General features: G+C 43.1%; 1 protein-coding gene across 1 annotated transcript in view; it reads left to right on the top strand.

Annotated features, from left to right (window-relative positions):
• Positions 1-5,877, top strand: part of CERS3 (ceramide synthase 3) — a 36,928-nt gene extending 31,051 nt beyond the window's left edge. Inside the window, exon 10 of the mRNA XM_070953630.1 lies at positions 5,677-5,877. Within this exon, the coding sequence (XP_070809731.1) occupies positions 5,677-5,814 (138 nt within the window). The 3' untranslated portion in view covers positions 5,815-5,877. The remainder of the gene's footprint in view (positions 1-5,676) is intronic.
• Positions 5,878-16,105: the final 10,228 nt, after the last annotated feature.

The following is a 16,105-nucleotide window of genomic DNA, read 5'->3' as shown; positions in this document are numbered from 1 at the left end:
TGAAGTCAACAGTGATCTTGACAACAAACTGCCCTGTGAATGATCTTTCAAAATATATGAATATACCTAGAGGAAAGTTTTCAAAGGATTCGATAAAAATGCAAGCCTGCAATTTCTCTTTGAATCCTTCCGATTACAGTACCCAGTGGGATACACTAAATCTTATTATCTCAATTGTTGTTTGGATTGGTTTGGGTTAGCTTAAAGGGGGCCCGATTCTCACAACACAGAACCCTTTAGTTCAACCCAAAGCATCATTTTAGGGTTAACAAAGTCACTTAAAACAAGGCTAAAAGTCTTGGTATGCTGTTCTTTGTTTTACTGCCAATAATGGGTTTATAATTGGATTCACTCAGAAAGCAGCGGGACATTGGGGTTCACAAATGGGGGACCACCTGGGCTTTTGACATGCGTCCAAAGACCCCGTGCCCTAGGGGACGTATTGAATTTCAGTAACATAGTTAACAGAATTAATGAAGTCTGCAACCGGTATTAAAAACTGTTTATAGTTTACAGTCATTATCTCTCCACTGGATTCATCCAAGTGATAATGAAACATATCTGAAATTAAGCGTTGCGGTTTGGCAGCTATAAGAAGCGATAACATTGGAGGCTGATCTTGGTTTCGGAAAAGGTGTGAACACGCCAGGATTTAGATTTGAGAAAGGCAAATTAATATGGTTCGTTTGGATTAGAAAAATACAAAGATCCTTTTCCTTTTGTTCTGCTCTTTCAGGATCATCATCCCCAATCAAGATTACTTGCTGTTTTATCATTTACAGGCAGTCCTAGAGGTCGATCTCTTGCCTGACAATCAGGAGGTTGTGAGTTCGATCTTAGATGGAGGCAGATGTAGGGGTCTCCTGCTTGGGCAGGGGGTTGGACTAGATGACCTGCAAGGTCCCTTCCAACCAGAGGTGGGTTTCAGCTAGTTCTGACCAGTTCTGGAGAACCGGTAGTGGGAATTTTGAGTAGTTCGGAGAACTGGTAGTAAACATTCTGACTGGCCCCGCCCCCATCTATTCTCTGCCTCCCGAGTCCCAGCTGATTGGAAGGAAATGGGGATTTTGCAGTAACCTTCCCCTGGAGTGGGGTGGGAATGGAGATTTTGCAATATCCTTCCCCTACCATGCCCACCAAGCCACGCCCATCAAGCCATGCCACACCCACCAAGCCCCACCCACAGAACCGGTAGTAAAAATTTTTGAAACCCACCACTGCTTCCAACTCTGTTAATCTGTTAAATTTAGTGACTGTTTCAATTTACAAGCGAAAATAAGTGACTTTTTCTCACACTTCTGACCCTTGCAGCAACCCCATGGTCATGGGATCAAAATTCAGGCACTTGGCAACTGACTCATACTTATGACGGTTGCAGTGTCCCAGGGTCATGTGATCCCCTTTTGCAACCTTCAGACAAGCAAAGTCAGTGGAGGGAGCCTGATTCACTTAACAACAGTGTTGCTCACTTAACAACTGCAGTGATTCACTTAACAACGGTGGCAAGAAAGGTTGTAAAACGGGGCAAAATTCACTTAACAAACGTTTATCCATATCTTAAATTATTGCATTCTATTCCGACTTCATTTTAGACTGCATTTTATTCCAATTTCATTCTAAATCGTATTTTATTCCAATTTCATTTTAAATGGTATTTTATTCCAATTTCATTGGAATAAGACTTATATACCGCTTCATAGTGCTTTTGCAACCCTCTCTAAGTGGTTTACAGAATCAGCCTCTTGCCCCCAACAATCTGGGTCCTCATTTTACCAACCTCAGAAGGATGGAAGGCTGAGTCAACCTTGAGCCGGTGAGATTTGAACTGCCGAACTGCAGCTAGCAGTCAGCTGAAGTAGCCTGCAGTGCTGCACTCTAACCACTGTGCCACCTCGGCTCATTATCCTCAAGATTTACGGTATTTTTCAGAGTATAAGACGCATCTTTTTCCCCCCTAAAAAGAGGTGAAAATTTGGGTGCATCTTATACATAGAATGTAGCCCCACCCACCCAATGGCCCCCACCCTTTGTCCTCTGCCTCCCAGCAGTTTACCTCTTTGCAGCAAGCAGTAAGAAGAAACAGCTTGTTTCAGCTTCAGCACAGCCTAATTAGCACAAGTTGATTGGATTGATCTCCTGACTCTCAGTGTTTTGCACGAGTCTCTGCTGCTTGCTGCAAGGAGGTAAATTGCTGGGAGCAGATTTTTTTTTTCTTGCGCCAATCAAGCTATGCTGAAAACAAAAATGGAAGTAAAGCAGGCTATTTGCTGTTTGCTGCAATGAGGCAAAATTGCTGGGAGGCAGAGGCAGATTTCTTTTTCTTCTTTTCCTCACCAAAAAAGGTAGGTGCGTCTTATAGTCTGGAGCGTCTTATACTCCGAAAAATACGGTACATGTAAGCATCTTTTATATATTGAAATGAACAAAACTTCACATTTGAAATAGATCTCCATGCATGGAATTATTACTCTACTATCCTTCTAGCCAAACAATATATATATATATATTCACTTGAGTCAGCACTGGTTAGGCTCCTTAATATGCTTAATGCCATCAGGCTAAATTTCACGTATGTTTCAACAGAGCAATTATGCAGATACCTTTCCTTTTGATACTCCAAAAGGAAAAGTCAGCATTAAGTTCAATATAAAAAGCAATCACAGAATATTCAGTCTTAAGAGGCATCTCCTCAACAGCACATCTTTCCAGACTTTGATCAATGAGGCAACCTTAGAACGTTCTAAACCCAACCCTAGAACATAAACCAAATATTTCCATCAAAATATTTCCTCTCTATAGGAGGCGGTGGCTCAGTGGCTAAGATGCTGAGCTTGTCGATCGAAAGGTTGGCAGTTCAGCAGTTCGAATCCCTAGTGCCGCGTAACGGGGTGAGCTCCCATGACTTGTCCCAGCTTCTGCCAACTTAGCAGTTCGAAAGCACGTAAAAAATGCAAGTAGAAAAATAGGGACCGCCTTTGGTGGGAAGGGAACAGCATTCCGTGCTCCTTTGGCGTTGAGTCATGCCGCCCCCTAGAGTTGGGAACGACTAGCACATATGTGCGAGGGGAATCTTTTATCTTTTTATTGAGTGCTAATAATTGCTTAGCTGATAGGTGAGAAGAGACCGAGAAGAGGTAAAAATTGCAAACTAAAATGGATAATTCAGTAAGATCGCTAGTCCTTGTAGTCACAGAGATCTTGAAAATAAACTGCATTGCGAGGGGAACCTTTACCTTTATGTATAGGAGGCACCTATATCATTCATGGAGGGTCCCCCCCCATCTCCCCATCTCTGTAAAATCTTAACAACAGTCCTGATGGAGCCCCAAAAGAACTTGTTGCCTTACGTGAAGGGCAAAGGGAAATTCTACCCAGGAAGTCCTGGGGTGATTTGGCCAACGTGATATACCTCATCAATTGTTTGTGTGCGGAAAGATGCTTTTCCTTTCCTTTCTCTGATCGTGTGCCAAGTTTATTTTTCAATATTTACACCGGGGATTGTTTGTTTGGATACAGTTCTGCGTATAGCTTTGGAAAAGACAAAAGAGAGAAAACCCCAGGAAGTTTGTGCTGTGTGGAGTCTATCTATGTTTTCGTTTTCTGCTCTAGCTTTGCTCTGTTTTCACGGAAACTAAGCGTACCGAGGTGGAAATGGGCAATCCCAAACTTTGCATGCTCTCTCAAGCGTTTGATGCCTATATTTGGTACCAAAAAGGAGGCTATTGGTACTTCAGGGTTAAAATGAAGGGTCCTTGATGCTCTCTGAGCTTGGTGGTTTTCTTGCAGATGTTTTATTACCCAACTAGGTAACATCATCAGTGTTAGAAGGGAATGGGGTGTGCAGAGAGGAGGAGAAGGAAGAGGACAACAACTATGGGGTCCTTGGTGCTCTCTGAGCTTGGTGGGTTTCTTGCGGATGTTTCATTACCCAACTAGATAACTTCATCAGTGTTAGAAGGGAATGGGGTGTGCCGATAGGAGGAGGAGGAGGAGGAGGAGGAGGAGGAGGAGGAGGAGGAGGAGGAGGAGAACTATGGGGTCTTTGGTGCTCTCTGAACTTGGTGGTTTTCTTGTGGGTGTTTCATTACCCAACTAGATAACTTCATCAGTGTTAGAAGGGAATGGGGTGTGCAGAGAGGAGGAGGAGGAGGAACTTCAGAATTTTTACCAAGGGGTTCTCTGCACGGTTGCTGGGTGGGCATAGCCTTGGTGCATGTGGCCTAGTCAGTCTCCTGCAGCACAGCGGGGGAGGGGCATATTTGCGGGATTTGGGGGTTCTCAAATCTTAGCTAAAGTTAATCTTAGCTAAAGTTTCTCCTGAACCCCTGCGAATCCCCAGCAGCCCACCCCTGAGGAGGAGGAAGAGGAGGAGAAGGAGGAGAAGGAGAAAGAGGACAATGACAACTATGGGGTCCTTGGTGCTCTCTGAGCTTGGTGGTTTTCTTGCAGACGTTTCATTACCCAACTAGATAACATCATCAGTGCTAGAAGAGAGTGGGAGTTTGCAGGCAGGAGGACAGAGAGGAGGTGGTCATTGCATTACTCAATGCAATGTCTGCAAGCACGGATACCTAGTTACCTAGTTTGGTAATGAAACGTCTCCAAGAAAACAACTCAGCTCAGAGAGCCCCAAGGACCCCTCAATCCCAACCTTGTGTAAACTACTAACCTAAGAGTAGTCTGATATGGACTTATGAGCATATATATATATATATAAAGTGGCAGAACTAAGAATGAACCTAAGATTTACTTATTTACTTATTAAGAAAATTTATACGGCTGCCCAACTCACTCACAGAGTCTCTGGGTGGCTTATGAAAATAAAACCCCAATACAAATCCAATAACCCCCCACCAAAGATCCAATGAAAATGTGTTCTTGCTGTGCAAGGAGAGTCAGGGCAGCTCTCAAAGTAACAGTCTTCCAAGCTAAAGCATTTGCACGGTTTCAGTATAAATAAAGGGAGCACTGTGTGTGTAGGGACGTGGTGGATCAGTGGCTAAGGCACTGAGCTTGTCGATCGAAAGGTCGGCAGTTCAGCGGTTCGAATCCCTAGTGCCGCATAACGGGGTGAGCTCCTGTTACTTGTCCCAGCTTCCACCAACCGAGCAGTTCGAAAGCAGGTAAAAAATGCAAGTAGGAAAATAGGGACCACCTTTGGTGGGAAGGTAACAGCATTCCATGCGCCTTTGATGTTGAGTCTTCGGAGACGTCTTCGGACAGCGCTGGCTCTTCGGCTTTGAAACGGAGATGAGCACCGCCCCCTAGAGTCGGGAACGACTAGTACATACGTGTGAGGGGAACCTTTACCTTTATATGTGTGTAGGATTGCACTAGGGTCAGTTGTAGGCTTAGGCAACAACCTAAATAGTCATCCAGGACATCAAATTTTAGGGGGTGCCACAAATTGAAAAGCTGTCCAAAAATACATACGAGTATAAAGTCTGATATTCCTTCATTATTGCTTTAGAATTATTCTTTCTACGCTTTTCACAAACTCTTATCCACAAGTCAGTGGACATGTAACCCAACTTCACATTCCTGATCCTTGGTACCTGACAATCAATCACTGTTGGTCTACACCTCACATTTTCTTCCTTGTTTTCCGTAACGCCAAGCAATCCACATAGTGCATAATTGGTTTTTCTTAACACTTTTGCTATTCTTTCTTCCTAGAATATTAAAGATGAACGGAGTGATGAAGAAGAAGAAGAAGAAGAAGACTCTCTCAGCGATATTGAAGGGGAGTGTATGAAGAAAGGAATGAAGAATGGATTAAATGACCCTCTCCTAAATAATAATAATATTAATTAATGCCAGCCAATACCATCTCCTAGTGCCATTATCTGCTGTGTCATAAACCCAACACACCATACAGACTTTTACATCCACATCAAAACCAAAGTCCACAAATGGTTTTATTGCAGATCGTTAGACTTAGGAGGGTACACACTTTTGAAAAAGAGAGTCTTTGCAATATGCAGTCTAAAGGATATGCAATGAAATAATAATATTTTTTTTTTTAAAAAAAATCAACAACTCTGAATGGTTTAGAATATAACATTTTTAGGCTGAGATTTTCATGTATTTAAATTTTGATAAGTCTTAAAACAGTTTGGACAAGTTTTTAATAATGTTTTAATACGATTTGAGAAGTGTGGCTTTATACTGATTTTATTGAAGAATGGGATGGTTTTATATAAGGAAAATCCATGCGGTAATTGTCAGATGTAATTGCCGAGCCCAGAAGTGAATTCTGGTTTTAGTGCAATGGTTTTAGAATTTATATTCTAAATTTCACTGGTTCCTGAGTGTACCTTCCAGTCAGTCTTGAGTTCTTGCAACTGCATGGATTTGACAACATTTCTGGAAATTGATGTCCTACGCCACCAGGTATCGTTGAGACTCAGTTGGGTGGCCATATAAATGTTCTTAAATAAAAAAAAAAACAATCTTCTCTTGATTGAGAGTGAGTGACTGTCCCCACCAAATCACCCATCCGGCATACTGCCTAAGCCAAGACTAGAATTCATGGTCTTCTAGTACTTTTAACCACTACACCAAAGTGGTACTCCGAATACATTGGATTATTTCTATAGAAATTAGCAAAAGTAGACAGGAATATCTAGATTAGGATTAAAGCCATCTCCTCGAACTGTATTAAGGCCAACCTTGTTTTCTTTTTTGAAATCTTCCAACTCTGATTTCCTTTTTATTTATACTTTTGTCTTTCATTATATAGTCTTGATTTTCATTCTTTGTGTATTCTGGATTGTTTTATTTAGAGATAAAGTGTGATCCCATGGAAATGGGGAAAATATCACCTGGACACTTTTTAAATAATACGTTGCTTTTTTGTGGTTTGGGCAAATAGGAGCTAGCCTTGTGGATCAAGCCTTATAGCAATAGCACTTAGACTTATATACTGCTTCACAATGCTTTACAGCCCTCTCTAAGCGGTTTACAGAGTCAGCCCTATTGCCCCCAACAATCTGGGTCCTCATTTTACCCACCTCGGAAGGATGGAAGGCTGAGTCAACCTGACAGGATAAGTGTTCATTGTACGAGGTGCAATGACAATAAAGTAAACTAAAAACTAAACTGGAGCAGAATTACCGTTGGCGTTAGGAAGTCACCTGCCTTTCTTAGTAAATGTCCCAAAAGGTGGGTTTTTTTTTCCTTCCCACTGGACTGAAGAATTGAAGAAGCTTCTTGGAGGAGAAGCGAAATGTCTTCAAGGAAGAAACGAGGAAAGTCCAGTTGCCTTTTGAAAAAAGCTCCTTTGGGGCAAGCCAATCTACAGTACATGACGCGTATTTAAATGCATCTCTTTCTTACTAGCCCTCCTGCAAATACGGTAGCTCTTTCAGCAGAAATAAAAGTAAAGGTTTCCCTGGTTAGCGAAACGTTATGAGCAAAGGACGCGAAAGAAGCAAGTTACGGCTATTTCAAAAGCGGAAATCACTCTTGAAAAAAAAAAACACTTTGGGACAACCATGGATGACTGAGAATCTCCATAGACATTTTTAGTAAATGGCTTACTATTGCTGGGAAATGGTCACTAAGGGGCAGTAGAGCTACACTACTCTGCATAGGAAGCTATGGAATCTCCACTCTGCTTTGGATTAAGTAACCAGCAGAGTGAGTGGATAATGGGTAAGGTGCTCCTTTATGCCCTGATCTTCATTTCCTTTTCTTTGAAGCCCCGTGACATCAAAGTAATTGCCTTTTGCCCTTGGCTACATTCCACGGTGTGTTTATAGTCTCTGTATGGCATCGCAGCATTTTTACTCAAACAAGGAGCGTTCAGTTCAATCCAGTCCAGTCCAGTCCAGTCCAGTGCCTGAGTTCACACAACACAGTACAAAACCTAGGTTGTAGAACCCAGAATTCACTATTTGTATTTAACCTTTGGTAATCGCTGGTTCCTTGGAAAGTCATTACCCTTCTTCACCTTATCCATTTCACTTGATGGTTGCTACAGGAAGAAAAAAAATATTATACAAAAAAGGTCCAGTATAAATCAAGTGCATCAAGATACACTATAGACCTGTGATGGCGAACCTATGGCACGCATGCCCGAAGTGGCACACGGAGCCCTGTCGCCTGGCACATGTGGCATCACCCGTTCCTCTTCTGGGTTTCTGGCACACACGCGCATGCGACGATCAGCTGGCCTTCCTGCGTGCGGAGGTGCCAGAAACCAGAAAAGCTGTTCTTCTGTTTTCCAGCGTCAGCGTCAGCATGCGCACATGCAGTAACCGGAAGACGTGCTGGCCGGCGTCTATGCGCGCACCGGAAACCAGAAGTACCTTCCCGGCACAAGCATGCCCCCTGGGTAGCTCTTCTTCCGGGTCGTGGCCCCGAGAAGTGCGCGTGTGTGCGCGCGCACGAAGTGCTTCCTTTTTGGCACTCAGTGCCGAAAAAGTCCGCCATCACTGCTATAGACAATGTTATCTTGTGCAAATTCTCTTTGGGTTTTGCACACCATATTTTACACCTAGAACCTGAGATTGTGCAAACTTAAAACTGCAGAAATGGTCCATTCAGAAAGCTATCTGTTGTCTGTCTGTCTGTCTGTCTGTCTGTCTGTCTGTCTGTCTGTCTGTCTGTCAGCCAGCTAGCCAGCCAGCCAGTCAGTAAGTCTGTCATTTATCTTTCATCCATCTTTCATCTCTCTCTCTCTTTCTCTCTCATCTATCTTATCATCCATCTTCTGTCTGTTTGTCTGTCTCTCTCTCTCTCCACCTATCCATCTATCTATTGTGCATCTGTCTGTCTGTTCATCCATCCATCCATCTATAGCTATCTTGCATCTTTCACTGCTATGCCTGGCAATCCTTTGTCTGCTCGTAAAAAGAAGGAAGTGTCTTCATTCCTTCAGATCAAAACGCAGAGTTCCTTGATGTCTGCAGATAGATTTAATTCAGTTGTGGGAAGTGCAGAGATTAAACTAAAGAAGCGTCTACTCTAACAGATTCTGCGATTCCAGCAAAGACTCCCAAATGGAGGCCTTTGGTTACACTTGTTGAATGTAAAGATGAAACTTTTAGCCAAAACTTAGTGTGCTCTTCCAGGTAACTATGGCATGGTTTTTAGGAATAGTGCTCCAAAAGTTGGAGGGATTGTGCCAAAGAAGCTTTAAAAGTTTAAGTTATTATTGTCCAGTCTCTAAGTTGTGTTCCAACTCTTTGGATCCTCATGGACCACAACACACCAGGTTCCCCCCATCCTGCATGATCTCCCAGAGTTTACCCAAACTCAAGTTCATTGCGTCAATGACACTATCTAACCATCTCATCTTCTGCTGTCTCCTTCTCCTTCTGCCTCCCATCTTTCCCAATATCGGGATATTTTCCAAGGAGTCCTCTCTTCTCATTTAGTGGCCAAAGGATTTGAGTTTCAGCTTCCAAAGAACACACAGGGTTGATTTCATTTAGGCTGGACCAAAGTTTCAAGTAGATCTCCTTTTCTCTGTTGTACATGAACACAGCAATTGGGCTTTGCTGGCTAGACCGGGTGTCAGCAACCCACAGCTCCGGAGCCACATGTGGCTCTTTGGGCCCTCTGCTGCAGCTCCTTGTCCCATCACTGGCTGGCCCCGCCCCTCGCCCTCCTCTCCCAGTCACTCCTTGCCTGGCCTTGGAAATCCAAGATACAGAGAGAGGAGGGGAGAGAGGGAGAGGGAGAGACATAGATACAGAGAGGGAGAGGAGAGAGAGAGGAGGAGGAGAGAGAGACATAGATACAGAGAGAGGGGAGAGAGGGAGAGGGAGAGACATAGATACAGAGAGGGAGAGGAGAGAGAGAGGAGGGGAGAGAGAGACATAGAGAGATACAGAGAGGAGGGGAGAGGGAGAGAGAGACATAGATACAGAGAGGGAGAGAGGGAGAGGAGAGAGAGAGGAGGAGAGAGAGACAGAGAGAGATACAGAGAGAGGAGGGGAGAGAGGGAGAGAGAGAGATAGATACAGAGAGGGAGAGAGGAAGAGGAGAGAGGAGAGACAGAGGAGGAGAGAGAGAGAGACAGAGAGATACAGAGAGAGGAGGGGAGAGGGAGAGAGAGAGACATAGATACAGAGAGGGAGAGAGTGAGAGAGAGAAGAGGAGAGAGAGAGACATAGAGAGATACAGAGAGAGGAGGGGAGAGAGGGAGAGAGAGAGACATAGATACAGAGAGGGAGAGAGGGAGAGAGAGAAGAGGAGAGAGAGAGACATAGAGAGATACAGAGAGAGGGGAGGAGAGAAAGAGAGAAAAGGGTTTTGTGGTTCCCGGTGTTTTTTAACAACCGGTTCTCTGCCCTAATGACCAGCTGGGTAGGTGTGACTAGGGGGGAGTCATGTGACTGGGTGGGAGTGAGTGATGTGGAATTGGCCACGCCCACCCAGGTTTTGTGGCTCCCTGTGTTGTTTTTTTTTCTGTGGGAAACGGGTCCAAATGGCTCTTTGTGTGTTTAAGGTTGCAGACCCCTGGGCTAGACCCAAAGGTGCCTTTTTCAAGAGGCAAGTGGACTTTCTGGTTTTTCTTCGAAGCTGTTTCGCTTCTCATCCAAGAAGCTTCTTCAGCTTCTTGGATGAGAAGTGAAACGTCTTCAAAGAAAAACCAGAAAGTCCACTTGCCTCTTGAAAAAGGCACCTTTGGGACAACCATGACTTGGATGACTGAGAAGCTCCATGGACATCTGCTGGCTAGAGTTTAGCATGTTTTGTGAATTCAGTCCTTATGTGACCAGCAATCCCACCATCTTTGGATTTCTGGTCAAGATGTTAATCTCTGCTAAGACATCCACTTTCGCTTCTCTCATAGAAATTGACAACAATTCAACCGATCCTTTGTCAGCTTGCACCAGGGGAGATTAAATGGGTTTTCTATCGAAGCAACCTGGTCTACCCAAATATGGGAAGGAGCATACTGCTTCCTTTTCACCTTTCAGCCCCAATCCAGGAGCCCTCAGGCAGTCGCTTTCACGACAAACTATTTTATGTTAAATTTATATTTGCTGACAAAGAAATAAAGAAATAAAACCTGTGGCTTAGAGGTTAATACATCTGCCTAATATGCAAGCAGTCCAAGTTCGAATATCAGAAGGGTATGGCTAGCTGATGAGAGCTAAATAGCTTGAAATAGATCTATACTAGTCTCCCTTTATTTCTTTGTCAGTAAATATAAATTTAACACAAAATAGTTTGTTTAAAATAGTTTGCTTCGATAAAAACCCATATAATTAATATATATATATATATATATATTCTGAGGTTTTCGCGGGTGTTTGTATGTAGGTCTTTGGTTATTCAGGTTTTCTCCCGCGTAAAATTGGAGGTTTCTTGGCAAGAAACCTCCAATTTTACACGGGAGAAAACCCGAATAACCAAAGACATATCTGTCTATCTATCTATCTATCTATCTATCTATCTATCTATCTATCTATCTATCCACATCTCTCTCTCTCTCCTCTCTCTCTCTCTCCCTCTCTCTCTCTCTATATATATATATATATAATATATATATATATATATATATATATATATATATATATATATATATATATATATATCCCTTTGAGAGGAAGCCAATGATGCTATCTAGATGAGAAAAGATGTAAAATACTTTGATGCCCATCCAAATTAACTCTCCAAGAGCCAAACGGCTTCTTCTAGCGAAGATGTTTATAACATATGTTCAACGTCTCCAAGGGCTTATTAATTTTGCAATCATATCTGCAAAACTTGGCTCCTCTTGAGGGTATTTCAAGAGGAAGGATGAAATAAAAATTTGAAAAAAGGAGCAGAGGAAGATGATGTTTCTAATAATAAAAAAAAAGAAACAAGAAAAGAAAACCTACCACTTACAAATGACTCAAGCACCATATGACAGTCCAAAGCTGGAATTGAAGGCCTGATAGTCCCAAAGGTGTTTTTTTTTTCTTTCAAAAGGCAGCTAGACTTTGTTTTTCCTTGAAGTTGTTTCACTTCTCATCCAAGAAGCTTCTTAAGAACTGAAGATGCTTCTTAGATGAGAGGCGAAATGTCTTCAAGGGAAAAAAAAATCAAGGAAGTCCAGATGCCCTTTGAAAAAGCACCTTTGGGACAACCATGACCTGGATGACTGAGAATCTCCAAAGACATGAAAGTCTGATAGATGTGAATTACCATACTGAGAAGAGAGGGGGAGAGGGAGGGAGGGAGGGAGGGAGAGAAAGGGAGGGAGAGGAGAAGAGCCTTGGTAGTACAAGGGTTTAAAGCACCCTGTCATTAAGCTGCTTAAGACCAGCTGCCTGCAATTACTGCAGGTTCGAATCTCGCCAAGGCTCAAGGTTGACTCAGCCTTCCATCCTTTCTAAGGTAGGTGAAATGAGGACCCAGTTTGTGGGGGCAATAAGCTGACTTTGTATAAATATACAAAAAGGATGAAGGCTATTGCTGAGCACATTGTAAGCCGCCCTGAGTCTTCGGAGAAGGGCGGCATATAAATCAAATTAAAAAAATAATAAAAAAAAAATAAAAAAAAAAAAAGAAGGAGAGAGGGAGAAGAAATTGGAGGTATAGCCAGTTGTGTGGACCAATGAAAGAAGCAGGAGGCCAAGCCAAAGAGGCGGCCATTTTGGGGTGAAACCTTCCCTCAACATCTCAGAGGCTGCATTTGCCCGATGTCCCGATTCACGATTAACTGAAGCGTGGTTTTATCTAACTTTGCTTTTGCAGGACACATGCAGGGGTGAAATCCAGCAGGTTCTGACAGGTTCTGGAGAACCGGTAACGAAAATTTTGAGTAGTTCGGAGAACCGGCAAATACTGCCTCTGGCTGGCCCCAGAGTGGAGTGGGAATGAAGATTTTGCAGTATCCTTCCCCCTGGAGTGGGGAGGGAATGGGCATTTTGCAGTATCCTTCCCCTGGAGTGGGGTGGGAATGGGCATTTTGCAGTATCCTTCCCCTGGAGTGGGGTGGGAATGGAGATTTTGCAGTATCCTTCCCCTGCCATGCCCACCAAGCCACGCCCACCAAGCCACGCCCACAGAACCGGTAGTAAAAAAAATTGCATTTCACCACTGGACGCATGGAATCAATAAGCTCCATGGAGTTGTACAATGCGCTAACATGGGGAAAAAAAATACATCTACCCTGTTTTCCTCAAAATAAGACCTCCCCTGATAATAAGCCCAATTGGGCTTTTGAGCGCATGGCAATAAGGCCAAGCGCTTATTTCAGGGTTCAAAAAAATACAAGACAGGGTCTTATTTTTGGGGAAACACGGTATTTCCCAGCCCAAGGGGCTAATTGGAACAAGGCAGCCCCCTAACAAATCTGCCATCTTTTCATGCTCTCAGGGCTCCTGTGCATGATTTAACCCTCTCTAGCTCCGCGGCAGAGCTGATGCTTTTGTGGCGCCACAACCTCACACCAGTTTCTCTCTCCGTCCCTTGAAAAGCTTTCCGTGCATAAAATTGGTGGCTGGATCAAACACTGCACTTAATTCTAATTTCAGAGAGGCCTGCTAATTATTAACCATAGCAAAGCAAAAGTGGATGATTTCACACACCGGGAAGTCAGAAACGTGGCTGGTTCTTAATGCTTTGCAAGCCATCCATTGAAAGTTCACTGCAGCCTTTCCTCGTGTTATGCCCCTCCAGATATGCTGTGGTTTAATATAAAGAATGCATCTAGTTTGGAGATGCTGGTATAATTCAACACGTAAACTCAGATGTGTTTATGTTTAGGCAACATAAACCTAATTATGTTATGCAACAAACTAGGGTTAAGAGTTCAAGAGGAAAACTTCTGAAACACTTGCCTCTCAGTCATCCACTTTTAACGACCCCATAATCCCTTGTGGCGTGGAGTCTGGGCAACTGAATGGAACTGAATGTTTACTGGCCAGATGCCCTTCCTGTCGCCAATGCGGAGTTTTATTCAGAAGATATATTCACAGTGTGCCCAGAGAGAGAAATATGTAACTCTACCTAGGATCGAACTCACAGCTTTGTGAGGCGAGAGCTCCGCCTCTAGGCCACCGTACCACTCAAACACTTGCCTCTCATTGCTTCTACATATCTAGAAAGTTTTTACTTACACTCAGCACACTTATCAATGGGGTATCCTAAACCAGTGGTGAAATCCACATTTTTTTACTACCGGTTCTGTGGGCGTGGCTTGGTGGGCGTGGCAGGTGAAGGATACTGCAAAATCCCCATTCCCTCCCCACTCCTGGGGGAAGGATATTGCAAAATCTCCATTTCCACCCCACTCTGGGGCCAACCAGAGGTGGTATCTGCCGGTTCTCCAAACTGCTCAAAATTTCCTCTACCGGTTCTCCAGAACCTGTCAGAATCTGCTGGATTTCACCCATCCTAAACCCAGTTTACCGTGGATGAGCTTCCACAAAACACTCAGCTAAAATGGAGCCAACTCCTTCATGGTTCATTCAGGGTGTTGCATTAACACAAACTGGGTTAATCCTACAAACCAGGATTAAACAGTGTGTGGCACAAAGACAACCCTTGGAAACTGAGCCAAGTTATGACTCAGCCAGTAAACCACAATTAAGCAAACCATGGTTCTCTACATTGTCCAAATCCAAACAGAAAAAAGAAAAAAATGTGGTGGATAAAATATCGGTCCCTTAATGATGAGATTCCGTCTGAGGGGAATGTAATTAAGGAAATATTAGAATGCGCAGAAATGGATAGACTAATGCTTCCTATTAAGGATAAAGAAGAAATATTTTTCGATATGGGACATATTTTATCCATGTCTAGAGAATAGAAGCAGAAATTAGAAAGGAGGAGATATAAAAAGGAGGAAATGCTAAAGTGGAGAGTTCTTAAAGAAGATGATGTTAAGTATTATGGTTATTATATTATTTTGTTGTTGTTGTTAGTTGCGAAGTCATGTCCGACCCATCACGACCCCATGGACAACGTTCCTCCAGGCCTTCTTGTCCTCTACCATCCCCAGGAGTCCATTTAAGCTCCCGCTGACTGCTTCCGTGACTCCATCCAGGCACCTCGCTCTCTGCCGTCCCTTTCATTATATTATTATATTATCAATATTACAGTGATGAATATCACAACAAATATGTGTATCATGATAATTTAAAAATAATTTTACCCAGGCCACACACTGTTTGATAGCTCAGTAGAATCACATCTACTCGGTTCTGGGCTTTTTTCCTTTCTAACAGCTAGCAAGCTCTAACTGCTAGGTGGGAGACCTAAATAGATCCATTTCTAGCTCGTTTGCTTTCATCAGTAGGTCACACCCATATCTTATGTATCCTCCCTGTAAAGGTACAGTATCAATTTTCTTATTTCTTCGTAGGGTTTATGTGTGTTTTTCTTCTAGCCAGGTTTTCCCTACGTAACCAAGGTTTTTTTTGTAGCTCCAGCTCAGTAGAATCACATCTACTTGGTTCTGGGCTTTTTTCCTTTCTAACAGCTAGCAAGCTCTAACTGCTAGGTGGGAGACCTAAATAGATCCATTTCTAGCTCGTTTGCTTTCATCTGCTTCTACTGAGCTGGAGCTACAAAAAACCTTGGTTATATATATATATATATATATATATATATATATATATATATATATATATAGGTCAGGGGTGAAATGCTCCCGGTCGGACCGGATCGCCCGATCCGGTAGCGATGGAGACGGGTGGTTCGGAGAACTGGTAGCAAAAATCCCTGCCCACCCCACCCCCCCATGCCCAGCTGAGCTGTGCGATCATCAGAGGCTTTTTTTCTTTTAAATGCCTTTGACGATCCCAGCTGAGTTGCCTGATGATCCAGGCAACTCAGCTGGGATCGTCAGAGCCATTTAAAAGAAAAAAAGTTTTTTTTTCTTTTAAATGCCTGTGAGGATCCAAGCTCTGACGATCCCAGCTGAGTTGCCTGATTGGCAATCAGGCAACTCAGCTGGGATCGTCAGAGCCTTTTGAAAGCATTTTTTTTTACAAACTCTTCCCCGAAGAGGTTTTTTTTTTTTTTAATTTGATTTATATGCTGATTTATATTGATTTATATTTATAGGTTGTAGAAAAAATGGTTTTAAAAGTAAAAAATAAAATAAAATTGGCCACACCCAACCAGTCACATTACCCCACCACCACCACCA

The sequence above is a fragment of the Pituophis catenifer genome, unplaced genomic scaffold (assembly GCF_029215685.1).
Source record: "Pituophis catenifer annectens isolate HBS135680 unplaced genomic scaffold, rPitCat1.0.hap2 SCAF_14, whole genome shotgun sequence".
NCBI classification, from domain to species: domain Eukaryota; kingdom Metazoa; phylum Chordata; class Lepidosauria; order Squamata; family Colubridae; genus Pituophis; species Pituophis catenifer.
The sequence above is the reverse complement of the archived record's forward strand: the minus strand, read 5'-3'. Positions and strand labels throughout refer to the sequence as shown.